Source organism: Hevea brasiliensis, chromosome 4, assembly GCF_030052815.1.
Source record: "Hevea brasiliensis isolate MT/VB/25A 57/8 chromosome 4, ASM3005281v1, whole genome shotgun sequence".
NCBI classification, from domain to species: Eukaryota; Viridiplantae; Streptophyta; class Magnoliopsida; order Malpighiales; family Euphorbiaceae; genus Hevea; species Hevea brasiliensis.
Window position 1 is genome coordinate 6,085,124 of NC_079496.1, and position 17,755 is coordinate 6,102,878.

At 32.7% G+C, this 17,755-nt stretch overlaps 1 protein-coding gene across 1 annotated transcript; it reads right to left on the reverse strand.

Annotated features, from left to right (window-relative positions):
• Window positions 1–242: 242 nt before the first annotated feature.
• LOC110645722 (early nodulin-75-like) lies at window positions 243–761 on the reverse strand. The gene has a single exon (XM_021798963.1). It carries the CDS (start codon window positions 759–761, stop codon window positions 243–245), a length of 519 nt encoding a protein of 172 aa, XP_021654655.1.
• Window positions 762–17,755: the final 16,994 nt, after the last annotated feature.

A 17,755-nucleotide genomic window follows, 5' to 3' on the forward strand; every position in this document is an offset into this window, starting at 1 on the left:
CTTTCCCTTGTGTGAGTCCTCGATTATTTCTTCCTCAACTAAAAAGATGTCCGTGTGGTGGCTTGTGCTTTGGCGGTGGCTTTTCTCCCTTTCCCTTGTGTGAGTCCTCGACTACTTCTTCCTCAGCCAAAAGATGTACGTGCGGTGGCTTATGTTTTGGTGGTGACTTCTCTTCCTTTCCCTTTCCCTTGTGTAAGTCCTCGACTACTTCTTCTTCAGCTAAAAGATGTCCGTGAGGTGGCTTATGTTTTGGTGGTGGCTTCTCTCCCTTTCCCTTTCCCTTGTGTGAATCCTCGACTACATCTTTCTTCCTCAGCCAAAAGATGTCCGTGCGGTGGCTTATGTTTTGGTGGTGGCTTAAATCCCTTAGCATTATGGTCCTCCTCTACGACCTCCTCAGCTGGCAAAAGTCGTCTATATTCCGTTGGAGGCTTATGTGGTGGTTTGTGATGAGGTGGAAACTTTTCTCCCTTTCCCTTATGATGTTTAAAAGAATCCTCTTCATCCTCAATTAAAAGGTGTCCATGCGGGGGTTTGTGCTTAGGTGGTGGTTTCTCTCCCTTACCCTTTGGAGGTCCATGAAAGTCCTCTACATTTTCACTTAGAAAGTGACCATGTGGTGGCTTGTGTTTTGGGCGTGGTTTCTCACCTTTACGTTTAGGAGGTTCATGGCGGTCATCAGCAAGTGATGAAGGGGTTGTGGAGAGAATCACTGCAACTCCGAGAAGGAGCAACACCAGCAAGCATTTAGGAGAAGACATCTTTGTTTTGGTTTTTGGTTGTGGTTCAAAACACAGAAGGTTTGGTCTCCCTTTTATAGTATCACATGGTTGGACCTATGTCGTCACCGCCCATGTCACCCTCTTGGCCTTTACTACGGAGTAGGCCAGTGCATTTACTAACTCGGTTTGTGGCAAGTTTACTGTAAGAATACTGGTAGAGAGGCAATGGGTCCCAATTGAGTTGAAAACTTAGACTAATTGCACTCTCCCCAACACGTTCAGATCTTCTCAAGGTCATGAATTAAGTACAATATTGAGACTATAGCCATTACCTGTTTGTTTTAACCTAAAGTTTCTTTCGTCCATAGTAAGAATACTATTTCCACCTTCTTTTCTGTAGAAAATTCTATTTTTTGACGCCATAAATTAGAAGTCCAGATCCCCTCGCCAATTTCAGTTAGTTAATGTGTTTAATATGTGAATAGCACATAGCATCGTTACAAGAAATATATATATTGCAGTTTTAGTTGTATTTTAATGTTTTCCTTGAATCCCGTGGTTATAAAATCCGTTAACTTAAGGAGTTTTACTAATAAATTCAATTTCCAATGTATTATCACAACTGATCTTTCAATTTTATATATACAACTATAATTTTTTCAGGGATGAGTTTTAACTCTATATCGTTGAAATCCAGGATTAGAAACTTGTAAAATCTAACCTCAGTCAAAATCCAATTAAATGAATAATAATAATAATAATAATAATAAATTAAAACATTTTTCGTATGTTCATTGCTAATAAAAAAAAGTCAAATTATGTTGGACTAATTTATATTTAATTAAGAAATATCAAATTAAAAGAAAAATTAAACTCTATATAATTATGAGTGAGGTATATATACAGCAATTATACCAAGTAATCTCCGTTTAATTGAATGGCTATTCTGAAATTAATGAAACAAAGTGAATAGAAAGAAAAGAAAAATTATTGATGGAAGAATATATATGCTGCGCAAAGTTATAATTTTGTGATCAAGTCGCACCCATTTGACGTCTCTCGCTAATCATAAGAGTCCCACGAGCAAAGAAGAAAACGTGGTGGGCGCTAAAGGCCAAGAGTGTGACATGGGTGGTGACCACATAAGTCAACAATGCAGATTTAAGGCAAAAGTATTATACATATATATATATAACAGTAAGTAAATTCAGTCAAATACACAATTAAAATAGAACTTTACATTCATTCAAATACTTAAGTTCAATGCTATATGTAGATAATTTCTACATTTTTTTGGTAATATATTTATATTAAAAAGTGTAAATAATGTTTACATCAAACAAGAGTAATGATAAAAGATATTATTGATATAATTATCCCATTCCAAACTAATGAAAATGCAGCATATCAGCATTAAGTTACGTGATAAACGAGGTAAAGTAGAGCTACTAACCCACTAACTTCCAGATTTTTAAAATTTTTATTAGTGTTTTGAGGTTAAACTTTTCAGGTTTTAATTATTTTATTTAAAGTAAATTTTTTTGACTCACCACATGTTTTTTTTTTTTTTTTTTTAAACGAGAAGAGATACCATCAAATATAAAATCAAGATTACAAACTCCAGATCAAAAGCTCTTTGACCAAAACATTTGCATTAACTAAACAAGGCCAAAGGCCTCACAACCAAAACTTAAACCTAGATCAAGAAAGAACACGGGTCTCTTAAACCTAGATCTAGAAAGAAAATGGGTCATAGTCCACATTCTCAACCCGGTTACCATCACCAAAACAAAGTCTCCCTACGGACAAAAGAACCCATAGTAACCACCGAGATGAAAGAAGGAAACCACTCAGTACAACAACACATGGGAGCTTCACCAAGAAAGATGGCATATACATCATCATATCAAACCCCTTAATAGAGAGACCCGCTCTTGATAGCAACTGCTATAGCCGGAGGGTGATATATGCATTTCATATAGTCATTTAGGTTAAGTTTCATAGTCATTTTATCCATTTATTAGTCATTTTTAGTCAATTTTATTAGTTATTTACTTAATTGTCAATTTTTAGATTAATTGGTAATTTTGCTTTTATTTTATAGATAAAATGGTGTTTTGAGGGACCAAAAGGGTAATTTTGCAAGTGAGAGTGACCTCCAGGTCTAAAAGTGTAAAAATTGAAGCCTAGAATTAAAGATTTTTAAAGACTGCTGAAAGTTGCACAAGGAGCTGCATAGCCTATGTAGCTTGTGTCCAGAAAATCAAAGAAATTCTTAAGCTGCCGAAAGTTACATAGCCTACATATCCTAGTGCATAAGCTATGCACCATCTTATGCAAGAGACCGGATAAGCATTGCAACTCTACCAAAATGTGCATGACTTCTTGCATAGCTTATGCACCTTCACGGAGGATAAACTTAAGCTTGCCGAAATCTGCATGGCCTCATGCATGGATTATGCAATAGCTTATGCAACTGATTCAAAAACCTCATAATCTTGCCTAAATGTGCATGACCTTCTGCGTAGCTTATGCAAATGCATATGCACCTTCACGGAAACTCTCTAAAGCTTATCAAAATATGCACAGGGACGTGCATGGCCATGCAAACCTGTCTTCACACATTCTTTCTAGTTCTGACTCTGTATAAAATATTGCATGGGGATAGTTTTAGCCATGCAATTCCTCATTTATTGACTGATGAGACAAGATTTTGTCACACGTGTATGACCTCACCAAACACAATTTTAGTCTATTTTTAGGGTTGATGTCAGAGCATATAAAAGGCATTATTACCTCTTTTTGAAAGAGAGGAGTAGGGGGGAGAAAAAGGAAAGAAAGATTGAGAGAGCAGGAGCAATTGGTAAGAGGCGACTAAAACCGTGAGGTGATATGGGTTCGAATCATTAACTCCACCGATTTGAGTTGGCAAGAAGGCTCACTAGAGGGGCTTGAGCTGGGGCCCCCTAAGCCGGGGTGTGACAAGGAGACAGGAGCCGCCAATCTCATTATTTTCCATCCGAAGCTCTAATTCTTCTTCTTCTCCACTATTTTCTATGCTTTTTTCATCAGGTTTCTTCAATTTTAATTCTCTTTTCATCTTTTATTTCCTTATTTTGCTAAAATCATTGTATCAAACATGAGTAGTGAGTAGTTTTTTTTAGATTCTATAGTTGGGTATGTAATATTTGAAATATTTTGAGGATTTGAGTTGATTTATCCAGATTTTATGGATATTATAAGGTTTTATCCATTTCTTGTGTGCCTAATGACATGCTTTGTGTAATATCTTATTAAGTATTGTTCTTAATCCTTAGTTAAAGCACCGAAAAGAGAAAACTCAGTGATAGATAATTAAGAAATTAGACTTAATTAACTTAAATCTAGAAATAGACTAAGGATTTAGAGGATTAATAGATTGATTAAAGAACCTAATGAATCTTAATTAAATGAAGATAATATGATAAAATACTTGATCAAACTATCTTATAATTACAAGATTTATAAGTACTAAAACAAAAAATAGTCTCTCTAATTTAAGTCTAAAAAATGTTATAAACAAATAGGTAAATCTATTTTTAGGGCTATTATAAGTTCAAACAAACTTCCCTTAGAAGTAAAAAAAATAGATTTTAGCTAAATCAAATTGACCACTAGTCCAAATCTCGATTAAATATTCAGTTCGATCTGTTTTACAAACTATGATGGCGTAAACTTACAAAAAAGTACATTATGTTGGTTTCATAACACCGACATGGCTATTGTCATTAGCTAATTTTATTTTTTTGGTAACAAAAGAGAGCCAAGGCTTAAAGCAGAACTAAACAAAACTCAATCTAGAGTAAGCTATACCACAAGTGTCATGGAAAAGCCAATCCACAATGACAAAAGGAGGCTGCCGCAGCTCATGGACATCAGTAGACAAATTCACTGCATAATTCGCGAGACAATCAGTGGCAAAATTTGCTTCCCTCCAAATATGGTTCATCGAAACATTCTAGTCACTAGCAAGTAAGTTCTTCACAGCCAAAATCAAAGGCACAACATTTCTAGGAGGCATAGCAATGTCTTTCACGAACTGAATAGCAAGCAAATTATCACTTTCCACATTGAGATTAGGAACACCTAATCTTTTAGCAAGTTTTAAACCTTCAAAAAGAGACCATAATTCCACAATAAGAACAGAATAATAACCCCAATTATCCACAAAACCCACTATCCACCTTCTAATCACTCCACCAAAAGCACACTTTCATCCTCCTTTCATAGGACAATCACAATTTAACTTAAGAAAATCCTGATTAGGGGAACCCAACAGGCCCAATTACTCCTAAGCATTGAAGGACTAGAAAGACCATCACCAATGATACTCATCATAGTACTCAAAATATCATTGAGTAAACCATCAACATCAATAATTTCCTCCCTAAACAAAAAACAATTCCTCTGATTCTAGATCTTCCACATGGCTATCCCAAACAGAAGAGGCCAGGTCACACCTTTGCTACTAGCCTTATGTAAACCCAAATTATGCAACACCCAATGGGTCAATGAGATGTCTGATCTGAAGAAATTAGACATCAAGCAGCAAAAGGACAGTCATGGAGAGCATACAAACTAGACTCCTCATTCCCAACACACAAATTATAGTTTCCCACCCCAATTAAGTGCCTTCGAGCTCTTTCTTTTTTAGTAAGAATTCTATCATGGGACACCAACCAAAGATAAGCCTTGATCCTTTGGGGACCTCTGCAACTCCACACTCTTTTCCACCTAATACAGGGCTGCTGCTCCACTCCAGCTAGAAAATTGCAACCGGATTTAACAGAATCAATACCCAATGAAGTGAACCTCCAAAAGCATTCATCCTTCCCTCTTTCATCAGAAGGTGAAAGAATCCTCACAATAGCAAGCAGCATGTGATGAGGGAGAAATTCATCAAACTTCGCTTAATTCCAACCACCCTCAATAGCACAGCTTCGCATTAACCATCACAGGTGGAATAGGTCTAGAAGCAATATCAATAAGTCTGCCTTCTCCAAGCACCAAAACGTCCTCCCAAAATTTGACTTTCCTTCCATTACCCAAAAGCCAAGCCACACCCGACATCAACACATTCTAATTCTCCTTAATTCCATGCCAGAGAATAGAGCATCTATTAGTCAAATTCCCTACACCTGCCCCATTAATATCAAATTTATATTTAGAGTAAAGAATTCCAACCCATAAAGCATGTGGGTTCATACAGATGGCCCAACCCAATTTCAATAAAAAAAGCTCTGTTTAGTAATTGAAGTTCCTTAAAGCCTATACCCCCCTGAACCTTTTGGATTTTGGATCATGTTCCATTTAACAAGAGCAATTTTCCTTTTGAACATCACTAGAGCCCCAAATAAAATTACGACATGCTTTATTAATCTCATTATAGATATGGACAGGAAGCTTTATTGTTTGCATCGCATAATAAGGGATGGTCGCCAACACTGAGTGACCTAAAGTGATTCTGCCAGCAAGGGAAAATTGTTTGACATTCCAACATGGGAGATGATTTTTAACCTTTCCAATAATATATTCATAGGTTTGTTTTTTAATTCTAGAGTGCAACAACGAAACTGCCAAATATCTGCCTAGATCATTCGTCTCCTGAAGACCCAACTACCTAGTCAATAATCTTTTGATAGAGGCATTAACATTCTTTGAAAAATAAATTTGGGACTTTAGAAAATTTACCTTCTGATCTGAATACACACAGAAATCATTTAGAACCCCTCTGATAACTTCCATTTGACCCTCAGTAGCCTGAGCAAACAGAATAAGGTCATCAGCCAAAAATAAATGAGATAACGCAAGACAATCTCTGTTAAGAATCACTAGTCTCTAACTTTTACTATCAATGCAAGCAGAAATGGCATGAGACAACCTCTCCATACAAAGAACAAAAAGATAAGAAGACAAGGGATCACCTTGTCTCAAACCTCTAGAAGGGGTGACAGAACCATTCCAAAGAATTCGCATCGAACTGGATGAGATACATCTCATAATAACATTCACAAACTGATGTGGGAGACCAGCTTCAATGAGGGTGTCATATAAAAAAGACCAACAAATCCGGTCATAGGCTTTCTCCAAATCAATTTTTATAGCCATATAACCCACTCTACCCTTCTTAATCCGCATAGAATGAATATCTTCTTGAGCAATAATAATGTTATCTGCGATGTGCCTGCCAGGGACAAAACTGGTTTGAATCGGGCTTATGATACTAGGCATAATCATTTTGAGCCTATTGGCTAGAACTTTAGTAGTGATTTTATATATCACATTACAAAAACTAATCGGCCAAAACTGTGAAAAAAAAAAGCCGAATTCTCCACTTTGGAATCAAAGTGATGAGAGTATTGTTTAACGCATCTTGGATAGGTAACCCATCTATAATTCTCCTAACTTCATCACACATAGAATCACCCACCTTATGCCACTGAGTCTGCTAAAACTCTGCATGTAAACCATCCGAGCCAGGAGCCTTCCAAGGCTTCATCTCTTTCAAAGCACCACAAACTTCTTTCTTATAAATAAAATCATTAAACGAATTCATCAACTCGAAGGAGCGAATATAAAATTTACTTCTAAAGTTTAGAATAGAAATCCATAAGCATGCTCTGGTCTGAAACCCAAGAACCAACCTCTAATTGATTTTTTTTTTTTTTTTTTCATGCTTTGGAGTAACTACTACCGATTGCATCCTTACTACTCAACATATACTTTCTTAGACTTTTATTATTTACTATTTCATCTGATGTTATTCTATGTGCTGAAGTGGGAATCAACTCCAAGGTCAAGATTTAACATTAACAAAGATGTTGATGGTTAATAACTGCAATAAAAAAAACCAATTTACATATCAATGAGATGTAATTCAATAACCTACTAATTAAGACAGCTTGAACTTAGTTGATCACTATTTTGGTTTTAAAATTAAATGGTAAAAAATATTTAATAACTTATTATTTAAATAAATAGATACTCTATGTCAGGTAGAACTCATTAATCCACACAGAATGTGTGCTCGCTCCCATAAAAATATATTTTTTTCTGAAACCTAGAAATAAATCTAATAATTGATAATTTATTAATAAAATTACTCTATTTATAAAAAAAATTAAAAAAAATAGTGATTAAGTTGTATAAAAAAAGATTCTATTATTTAGTTAGCAAAATTGCTGTCATTAATGATAAATTAAAGATGGTCATTTTATCTAACAATATAAAAAATAAAATATAAATATTCAATTTATTGCCTATAAGAATAGTTTTGGTGCGTACGTCGACCATTAAATTCTACTGTTATTTTTATTCTCTATTTGCATGCGGCAAAATTATCAAGTGGCGTTTTTGTCTTTTATGATAAAATAAAATTAAGAAAAGGCAAAGTAGAAGATAACTGTAAATATGAAAAGTATACGTAACATAAATCTACATAGAAGAACAACCAACTAGATGCCAGTGTTCATATATTACTATAAGCAAAACACTAATTAGACACAATCCAGAAGACTAAACTTCTGTTATTCATGACCATTTATAAAAGCAAACTTAGCTGGCCAGCTAGCCAGATACTCAGTTGGTTGGTGGACGCTTGTGGGTTCGTTTGTGTTTTGGCGTAGCCTTTCCTTTGTGTGAGTCCTCAACTACTTCTTCCTCAACCAAAAGATGTCCGTAGGATGGCTTGCGTTTTTGCAGTGGCTTCTCTTCCTTCACCTTACCCTTATGGTCCTCAACTACTTCTTCCTCAACCAAAAGATGTCCGTAGGATGGCCTGCGTTTTTGCAGTGGCTTCTCTTCCTTCACCTTACCCTTATGGTCCTCAACTACTTCTTCCTCAACCAAAAGATGTCCGTAGGATGGCTTGCGTTTTTGCAGTGGCTTCTCTTCCTTCACCTTACCCTTATGGTCCTCCCCCACGACATTCTCAGTTGCCAAAAGGCGTCTATACCCTGTCTGAGGCTTATGTGGTGGTTTATGATGAGGTTTATCAGCAGGTGGGTCAGGTTCATCAGCGAGTGAGTCAGGTTCATCAGCGAGTGAGTGTTTTGGGAATGGTTTAGGTTCATAACCGAGTAAGTGATTTCTGGGTGGTGTCACTTTGTCACATTTAGCAGCTTCACTGCTATCATCAGCGAGTGATGAGGGGACTGTGGCGTGAATCACTGCTACTCCGAGCAGGAACAACACTAGCAAGCATTTAGGAGAAGACATCTTTGTTTTGGTTTTTGATTGTGGTGCAAAACACTGAAGGTTTGGTCTCCCTTTTATAGTATTAGATGGTTGGGCCTATGACATCACCACCCATGTCACTCTGCAATTGAGCTTTAAGACCCAGTAAGTGGGTGCATTTACTACTTGGCTTCTGACAAATTTATGATAGGGATACTGGGAGAGAGGCAATGGGTCCCAATTGAGTTGAAAACTTGGAATAATTGCTCTCTATTCAGCACAGATCTTCTCAAGGTTACGAATAAGTAAAACATTGGGACTATAGCCATTGCCTTTTAGTCTTAACCTAAAGTTTCTTTCGTCCATAGTAAGTGTACTATCTTCAACCTTTTTGTAGAAAATTTGATTTGTTGACACCGTAAATTAAAATTTTAAGTTTAATGCTTTTTTTGAATCCCGTGATTATAAAATCCATTATCTTTAGGACTTTCACTAATAAATTTAATTTACAGTGTATTATCACAACTGATCTTTCAATTTTATTTATACTATTATAATTTTTTCAGGGATGAGTTTTAAATCTATCTTGAAGAAATCCAGGATTAGAAACTTATAAAATCTTACCTCAGTCAAAATCCACTCAAATGAATAATAATAATAATAATAATAATAATAATAATAAATTAAAGCATTTCTCGATGTCCATTGCTAATGAAAAAGTGTAATTGTGCTGGAATCGGTATTTAACTCTGATAAATTATAATATACTGTTGTTTCACTTATAAAAATATGAGTTCTTCATAAAATAGGTAAAATAAATTTTATATAATTATGACTGAAGATGCATATATAGTAGCTGCACTGAATAGCATCCCTTTAATTAAATTGCTATTCTACAATGAATCAAAAGGGAATAGAGAGAAAAAGGCAATTATTGATGGAAGGATATACTACCCGAAGTTATAATTTTGCGATCAATTCAGACCCATTACGTCTCTCCCCTAACCTTAAAAGTCCCACAAGCCAAAGTAGAAAATGTGGTGGGTACTATGGGCCAAGTGGTGTGACTTCTGTGGGTATTTAAGGCAATATATATGTGTGGGGAATAAATGAGAGACATATAAGTGGAAAATGTCCATAAACTAATAAATCTGTTACTTTAAAGTTTAGAATCGAATGTCATATCAAACCAATGAATATGTTATTTCAAAGGTCCATTTATAAGGATTTTTCTCAAGCACTTTGAGAACTCTTCAAATTTTTAATAAGTGATATCAATTGTTAGCTTTTTAAGTCTAATTGAAATTAGAAAGTTACAACTAGTTGGGGATTGAGTTAATGAAATAGGAAGTTTTGGATAGAATTTAATTTAGGAAGAAATAAATTTAAAAAAAAAAAAAGGATTTGGTGAACACTGAATTGGCATATTTGAGTCCAAATTGGACTTGTCCTGTTTAGCTAATGATCTTTACTAAATTAAATTTAAAATTAGGATTGGGATATATATGTATATATCCAAATTAAATTTAAAACTGTAATATGTACTAATAAATAATTTTTTTTAAATTATTGTAAATCAACCTATTATATTTTTAAATAAATAAAATTAATTAATTATAAAAAAAAATAATATAAAGAATTGAAAAGATTCAATATTATTAACAGAACATATAAATTAATTAATAAGTGAATTACATACTTTATTTTTTGACTTTATGTTTTTTTACAAGCATATCAGATAATTTTTAAAATTAAATTTCACTTTATTTATCAACTTTATGTTTTTTACAAGCATATCAGATGATTTTTAAAATTAAATTTCCCATTAAAGAAAATATCCATCTGTATCTCTTAAATCACTTTTTTCTTTTAAAAAAAAAAAAAGAACGCTGTCATCGAAGTATTTTCATGGCAAAAACAGTACCATAATTCTGAGACCAAACCGAGTTATGAGAAAATATTTTTGTTTTGGCATTTTAGGTTTATGATATGAGTTCTATTATAGATCTATATGACTATTTATAAATTAAATTTTTTATTCTAAAATATTGTAAAATACTTAAATTATTTGTCACTCATTCATTATTTTTGTGCAGTGAATTTAATGTAGAAAATGCTTTCCCATAAAACATTAATACTTGCATATATGTATTATGTTTTTTTTTTTTTTAATGAGCATAGTTATTAAATCTGATTTGAAACTTCACTCGACGAGTTATTGGTTCAACCAATAAATCATTAAAAAATAATTACATATATATTAATTAAATATTCAACATCATTTATTAAATTATATTTACATATATTTTTATAATATGTTCAAATTTTATATGAAAATTTTAAAAATATTTAAATTGTTAATATTTTTATTCTCAAAATTATAAGCAATATATAAAATAAATACATTTTTATAAATAAATAATTATCTTATATTCATAAAATACTAATTATATGTTAAAAATTAAAAAAAAAACATATCATTTTATAAAACTCTTTTATTCCTATAAATAAATAGACAATAGCTAAATAATAAGACTAAATATAAATATAAATTTTAAAATTTTTGAATATAAATGATATTAATATTTTTTAAAATTTTTCAATTTAAAATATTTTAAATTGATAGAATCATTGGGTCAACAGATCATCTGATTTTTTTTTGGGTCAACTCTTGCTTAGTTCAATGAGATGACTAACTCGATTTTATGGCCGGATCACCGAGTCAACTCGTTGGATTGGTCCGAATTTTATAACACTACCAATGAGTGCAGCATTACATTTATTAAGATTCATTAAATACTTATTTATTGCTAGTTTTACATCGATAACATAAAAAAATTATATTTTCTAAGTGATATTATACATTTTTATGCAATACTTGCTTCGTCCCATTTTAAGTATTTTTTAAGATCTTTGTACAAAAATTAAGAAAATTATTGGATGATTTTATTTTTATATAAAAAAATTAATAATTAACCAAATATCTTTATATTTAATTAAAGTAAAGAAATGTGATAGAAAGTGATAAATGCATTGGAGATAATAATAGATAAGGATAAAATTAAAAAAAAAATTAATACTTTTTAATTTTCTAAAAAGATAAAAAAAAGGGAATTTTTTTTTAAACATCACTTAAAATAAAACAGAGGAAATATTAATAATTCTCAATGTACAACTAATTTATATTATATATAAATGTGGAAGGGGAGGGAGGAAATTAGTTTTGTCAAAAATGGTTTTCATTTTTTAAATTAATTATAATTATATTTTTATTATTTAAATTAATTTTAATGTTTGATAACTTTAAAATTCTTCATTTTAGAGTTTATATAAATTTAAAATTTTTAATCCTACTTATATTTAACTTTAATTAAATATAAAATTTTATAAGAAGCAATTAATTAAAATAAAAAATTAATAAGTAAAAACTAAAAAATACCATTAATTTATAATCTCTATCTATCTATCTATCTAGTTATAGTCTATAATCTACAATATATATATATATATAAAACGTATAAAGGAAGGGGTATATTGTGATTTTCAAAAATACACATAGTAATTTAGTGTTATAACAATGAAAGACTAAATTTAATTGGCTACGTAATTTGAAATTAAATATAATAATAAATAACTAAATTTAATTAGAAATTGAAAACTAAAATTAAGGACTAAATTTAATTGGCTATATAATTTAAAATTAATTGTAATAAAAAAAAATTCAACTAAGCCTTTATCCCAAAAATTTGTGGTCGGCTATATGGATTCGCTTTCTCCACTCTAAATTTAATAACAAATAATTAAATTTAATAAGCTATAAAAATTAAAAAAAAAAACTTAAGTAAACTATTAAATCATTGAAAAAAGAAAACAAAAAGTTCCTTCTTTTATAAAAATAAAATCGTTGAAAGAAAAAAGAAAAAAGAAAATAATTCTTGTTGTACTGAAATTCTATTTTAAAGTTATAAGTTTAATAATAATAATAATAATAATAATAATAATAATAATAATAGTTTTGTTTAAGAAGATTTTTAAAAATTCAAAAATTATGTTACCTTCTTTTATATATATATATATATATATATATATATATATATATATATATATATATATATATAAAAGATTAATTTAGTTGTTAATATTTATTAGATGCTTATAGATCTCTAATTTTTTTTAAAAAATTATACTGCACAATTAATGATTATTTATTATGAAATCACAAGTGCTATTATGTATGAAATGCTTGTGGCGCACCAACCATTTTTATTTAGATGATCGTATGTCAATCTATAGGAAGGTAGAGTAATAAATTACGAATTTCCATTTTGTTTATCATTTTAAGTCTTGTGATATTTTATTTAATTTGTACAAGTTTATAGCTCACTTTGAATTATTGTTATGTGATGTGGCCCAACCGCAAGTGCACGAGTCGTACAAGTAATATAGAAAAGATATCATTCCCACGAGGAGTTGTGTTAATGATTGAATTTTTGATATAAAAAGTTGATTAAATTAAACTAATTTTGAAATTAAAGCAATGAATTGATGGATATTGGAGTATGAAATCTATATGTGCAAAATTAATAATCTATCCAACAATGTATTAATTAAACTAAAATTGCATCAATTTGAAATAAACAAGTTCAAATATGGCAAGATTTAAAATGGCAAGCAATTAAATTCGATTAGAAATTAACAATGACAAAAAGGCGATTCTGGAGTTCGGGATTTCATATTCGAGCTATTTTGGGATTTTAAATTGGTTACCCAATCTTGCGGAACTTACGGGTTCTAAGGAGATTAATTCTTAAATCCTTTGAATACCCTTTCGAGTGAGACAAAGAGTGCCTTAATCAATCTAATCCTACTTTCGTGGAGTTAGAGTTAATTAAAACCCATTAGGTTCTTTAATTAATCTGTGAATCCTCTTAATCCTTAGTCTATTTCTAGATCTAAGTTAATTAAGTCCAATTTTTTGATTATCTATCACAAGGCCTTCTCCTTTCGGTGCCTCAACCATGGATTAAGAACATCACTTAATGGGATCCTACACTAAGCATGTCATTAAGCACACAAGAAATGAATAAAACTCATTAAGACCACAAAATATGGATTACCCAATCAAAATCCACAAAATATCACAAATATTACAACCCTTACTCCAGAATCTAAGATAAAACTACTCACTACCCATAATGTTTACAAGAAATTCTTAGTTTATATGAAATAAAGCTTTAATCTAAGCTAAGAAACAAAAAGCTTAATACTAGAAATGTAGGAAAAATGTAAGAAAAGAAAGAAATCTCCAAATCTGATTGGAAATGGTGTGGAAGGTGAATGTGACTCTTCAGCTGCTGCCTCTCCTCTCCCTTTTCTTCCTTTCCTTCTTGTCTCCCCCCCTTTCTAAAATGGGAAGTAAGGCTATTTATAGAAATTTTCTGACATGAAGCCCTAAAATGGTGTGTTTTAGGAGGAGTTTTCTGAGGGAATCTTCTGCCAGCTCATTAATGAAACCTTTGTGGGACTGCATAAGTGGACTGCATAAGTTATGCAGTCCCTTATGCAGTTTTCGGCTGGTTCTAGTTCACTTATGCGAAACTGCATGACTTGGCGCATAGGTTATGCACAATTCCGTGAGATTGCATAAGGAGGGCGTGAATCTGCATAAGCTATGCACTCCCCTTATGCACAATTTGGCAGGTGTTGGAACAGTGATTTTTCTCCTTATGCAGATCTGCATAGCTTATGCGGCAAGTTATGCACAATTTGGTCAATGCATATTTCAGCTTGAAAACTTATTTTTGACATCTTTGGCTGTAGAAGTCACTCCTCAATGGCAAAATTTCTCTTCAGTCCTTCAAAAACACCATTTTTCCTACAAAACAGAGTAAAAATTACAAATTAATCCAAAATTGATAATTATGAAAAACTAACTAAATAATTAACGAAATTAGCTAAAAGTGACTAATAATCAAATAAAATGGCTATGAAATTAAACCTAAATGACTATGCAAAATGTATGCATCAAATACCCCCAAACTCAAGCTTTTGCTTGTCCTCAAGCAAACTTTAAAATGTGATGCAAAATTTTTAGGGGTGCCTTATCCAAAGAGCTATGAAAATCACTTATTAAAGTAACTTAACACACCTTTAGCCATACCAACAATCCATATACATATCCTTCAAAATGCAAAGAATCTAATGCTTATCCAAGCTTTCACCGCTTAGCCATCAAGTCAATTATCATTCAATATCCCCAAACCAACCAATCAAAAGAGAGAGTCATGCTCAAAAGGAGTTCTAGAACAATCAATAGTCAAAGTGTCTCTATATGGAATGATGGAATTGAATGAATGAATGGTTTTCCAATCCCATAGGCAAATTCCCTACTCCTATCTCCACTAATGTAGCAAGTACTATCAAGAGATCAAAGGTCTTTTTAGGGATGTAATGGGGCTATCGGGTTCAAAATGAGGCTAAGAAGAAAAATGGGTAAAAAGGATTCAAAGCATGAGAATATTTTCAATTTTGAAACATAAGGTACACTTCTTATTTTATTATATTTTTTTATTTTTATATATTTATATGAGGGAGAGAAATACACAATGAGGATTGTCAAGTGCTAGCATAGTGTACAAAACACATAAAAATGGAGGGACATTTTGATACTTTAAACTTGTATCTTGCATTTTTCTTTTGATGATTGTCCCTAAAATTTGCCACCCCCAAACTCATTTCTTTTATTACTTTGGGTGGATTTCTTTCATTTTAAATGACAATGGTGAAAAGCACATATACTAGCACTTTTACAAGGTGATAAGCATTTCTTCTCCCTTTTTTTTAAAAAATATTTTTTATGTACCTAATGTTATAAATAATTATTCTCATGAAAAGGGTTGGAGTGTTTGGTTCATTGGCTAGGTAACAATAAGGGTTTCAAGAAAAATTAGGGATAAAAAGGCTCAAAGGGGTTTGCAAGGGTCAATTTTAATTAGGAAAAGGGCCAAAGGGTTTAAAATGAAAAGGTTTAAATCAAAGAATGCCTAATCATCTCTCTTTTCAAGTACAAGCTGGTATTTCGCCTTGAAACGTTTAGAAAATTTGTTCTAGGATTGGTGAGACATCATTTGACTACCTTATATCCAATAACTCCCTCTAAACACTTCCATCTCCAAATGACTAGTTGGGTGGCTTTTTGGCTAAGAAGATATAGGCAAGGGATAGACACTTCAAAACCTTGCACCTCTTAGGAAACTTTCAATCCACAAACCCAACTAAAGGTAAGTCAAATCACTCTCATAGGCAGCTTTTCAATACTCAAGGGATTTGGCAAAAAATTTTAATGCATGATGCATGATTCCTAAAAATGAACAATGTATTAACTAAATGGAGGAAGTCTATTTGTGTGCAATGTGTACAATTTCTAAGTGATGTATAATGTGTGTGTAAATGTGTAATGTATATGTATGTATGGATGTATATGTAAAATATTTACAATATATGTAAATGGAATGGGATGGGATGCTCTATACTCAAAATGTGAAAAACGAAGCAAAAATCAAAATGTGCACCCCCAAACTCAAAATTAGACATTGTCCTCAATGTCTCAAGCAATGCAATATCAAAACTCAAAGTAAACAGGAATTACCAGGAATTGTGAGATTTAAGAGCAAAAAGAAGGAGTTACCTGGTATAGAGCAGATGAGAATTCAAGATGTAATGGGGATGCATAAGAAGCTGCACAGGTTATGCAGAGTAAAGTGCTGTCCAAAACAGGTGCATAAGGAAGGTGCATAAGCTGTGCGGTTCTGCATGAGTGGCAATAAGGACTGCACAGGCTATGCAGAACATTTGCATGAGGGGATTCACAGCCTATGCAGTTCTGCATGAGTTGCATAGAGGACTGCACAGGCTATGCAAAATATTTGCATAAGGGAATTCACAGCCTGTGCGGTATATTCAAAAGCTGCTGCATGATGCTGAGCAAGGACAAATGTGCAACCACCAGTAGAAGCATGCAAATATAGATAGAGTATGGACAAATATGCACAAAAAGGGCAGTAAAAGCAATGGAAATCAAAGAAAACTAATGTAATAGCTATCCAATAAAACTTCAAGAAAAACAGAATTCAAAACAAACTAAAATTGTTTGAACATATTTACAAAGAAAAAGTCCTACAAGTTTGAACAAAAGTAAAACAGAAACTAATCTAGTTCTATTGTTTTGCCCTTGTCCATAGATGTGGCTAAGGGGCTGGTGGCTGTTGCTTGTTGTCGAAATGATGGTGCTGGAGAAGGTGATGGAGGTGGAGGAGGCATCCCCAGAAAGATCATGAGCTGCTTCATTATCTCCTTCAATTCTTTCTGCTTATCTCTGGTTTCCATGACAAGGTCAAATAGGTGATCATGACGATCCTTAAGGGTATCAAGACCAGTGTCAAGCTTCCTATCCACAAAGTATATATCATCACTAAGCCTTTCAAGGTAGGTGAATAAGGCTTTAGTGTTGAATGCAGGAGGGGCTGTGGATGAAGAGGGTTCAGCTGCAGAGGGTGTGGGCTGTGCAGAAGCTGCTGGGGTGTCCTGTGCAGACGGAGGGGGTGGTGCAGGTTCAGCAGAGTGCTGTTGGGCTGGTGGGACAGATTGTCCCTCTGGTTATGCAGTGGGTTCAGTTTCTGTTGCTGGTTTTGCAGTGTCAGAGGGTGGCAAGCTGAATCCAGTTTTGGATAGGTGTGTAGCATCAAAATATAAGGTGTCTACAAGTGTTGGTATTGGATGCTCTTCAGGATTAAAACCAAAATGCTTGGCTATGACAGTTA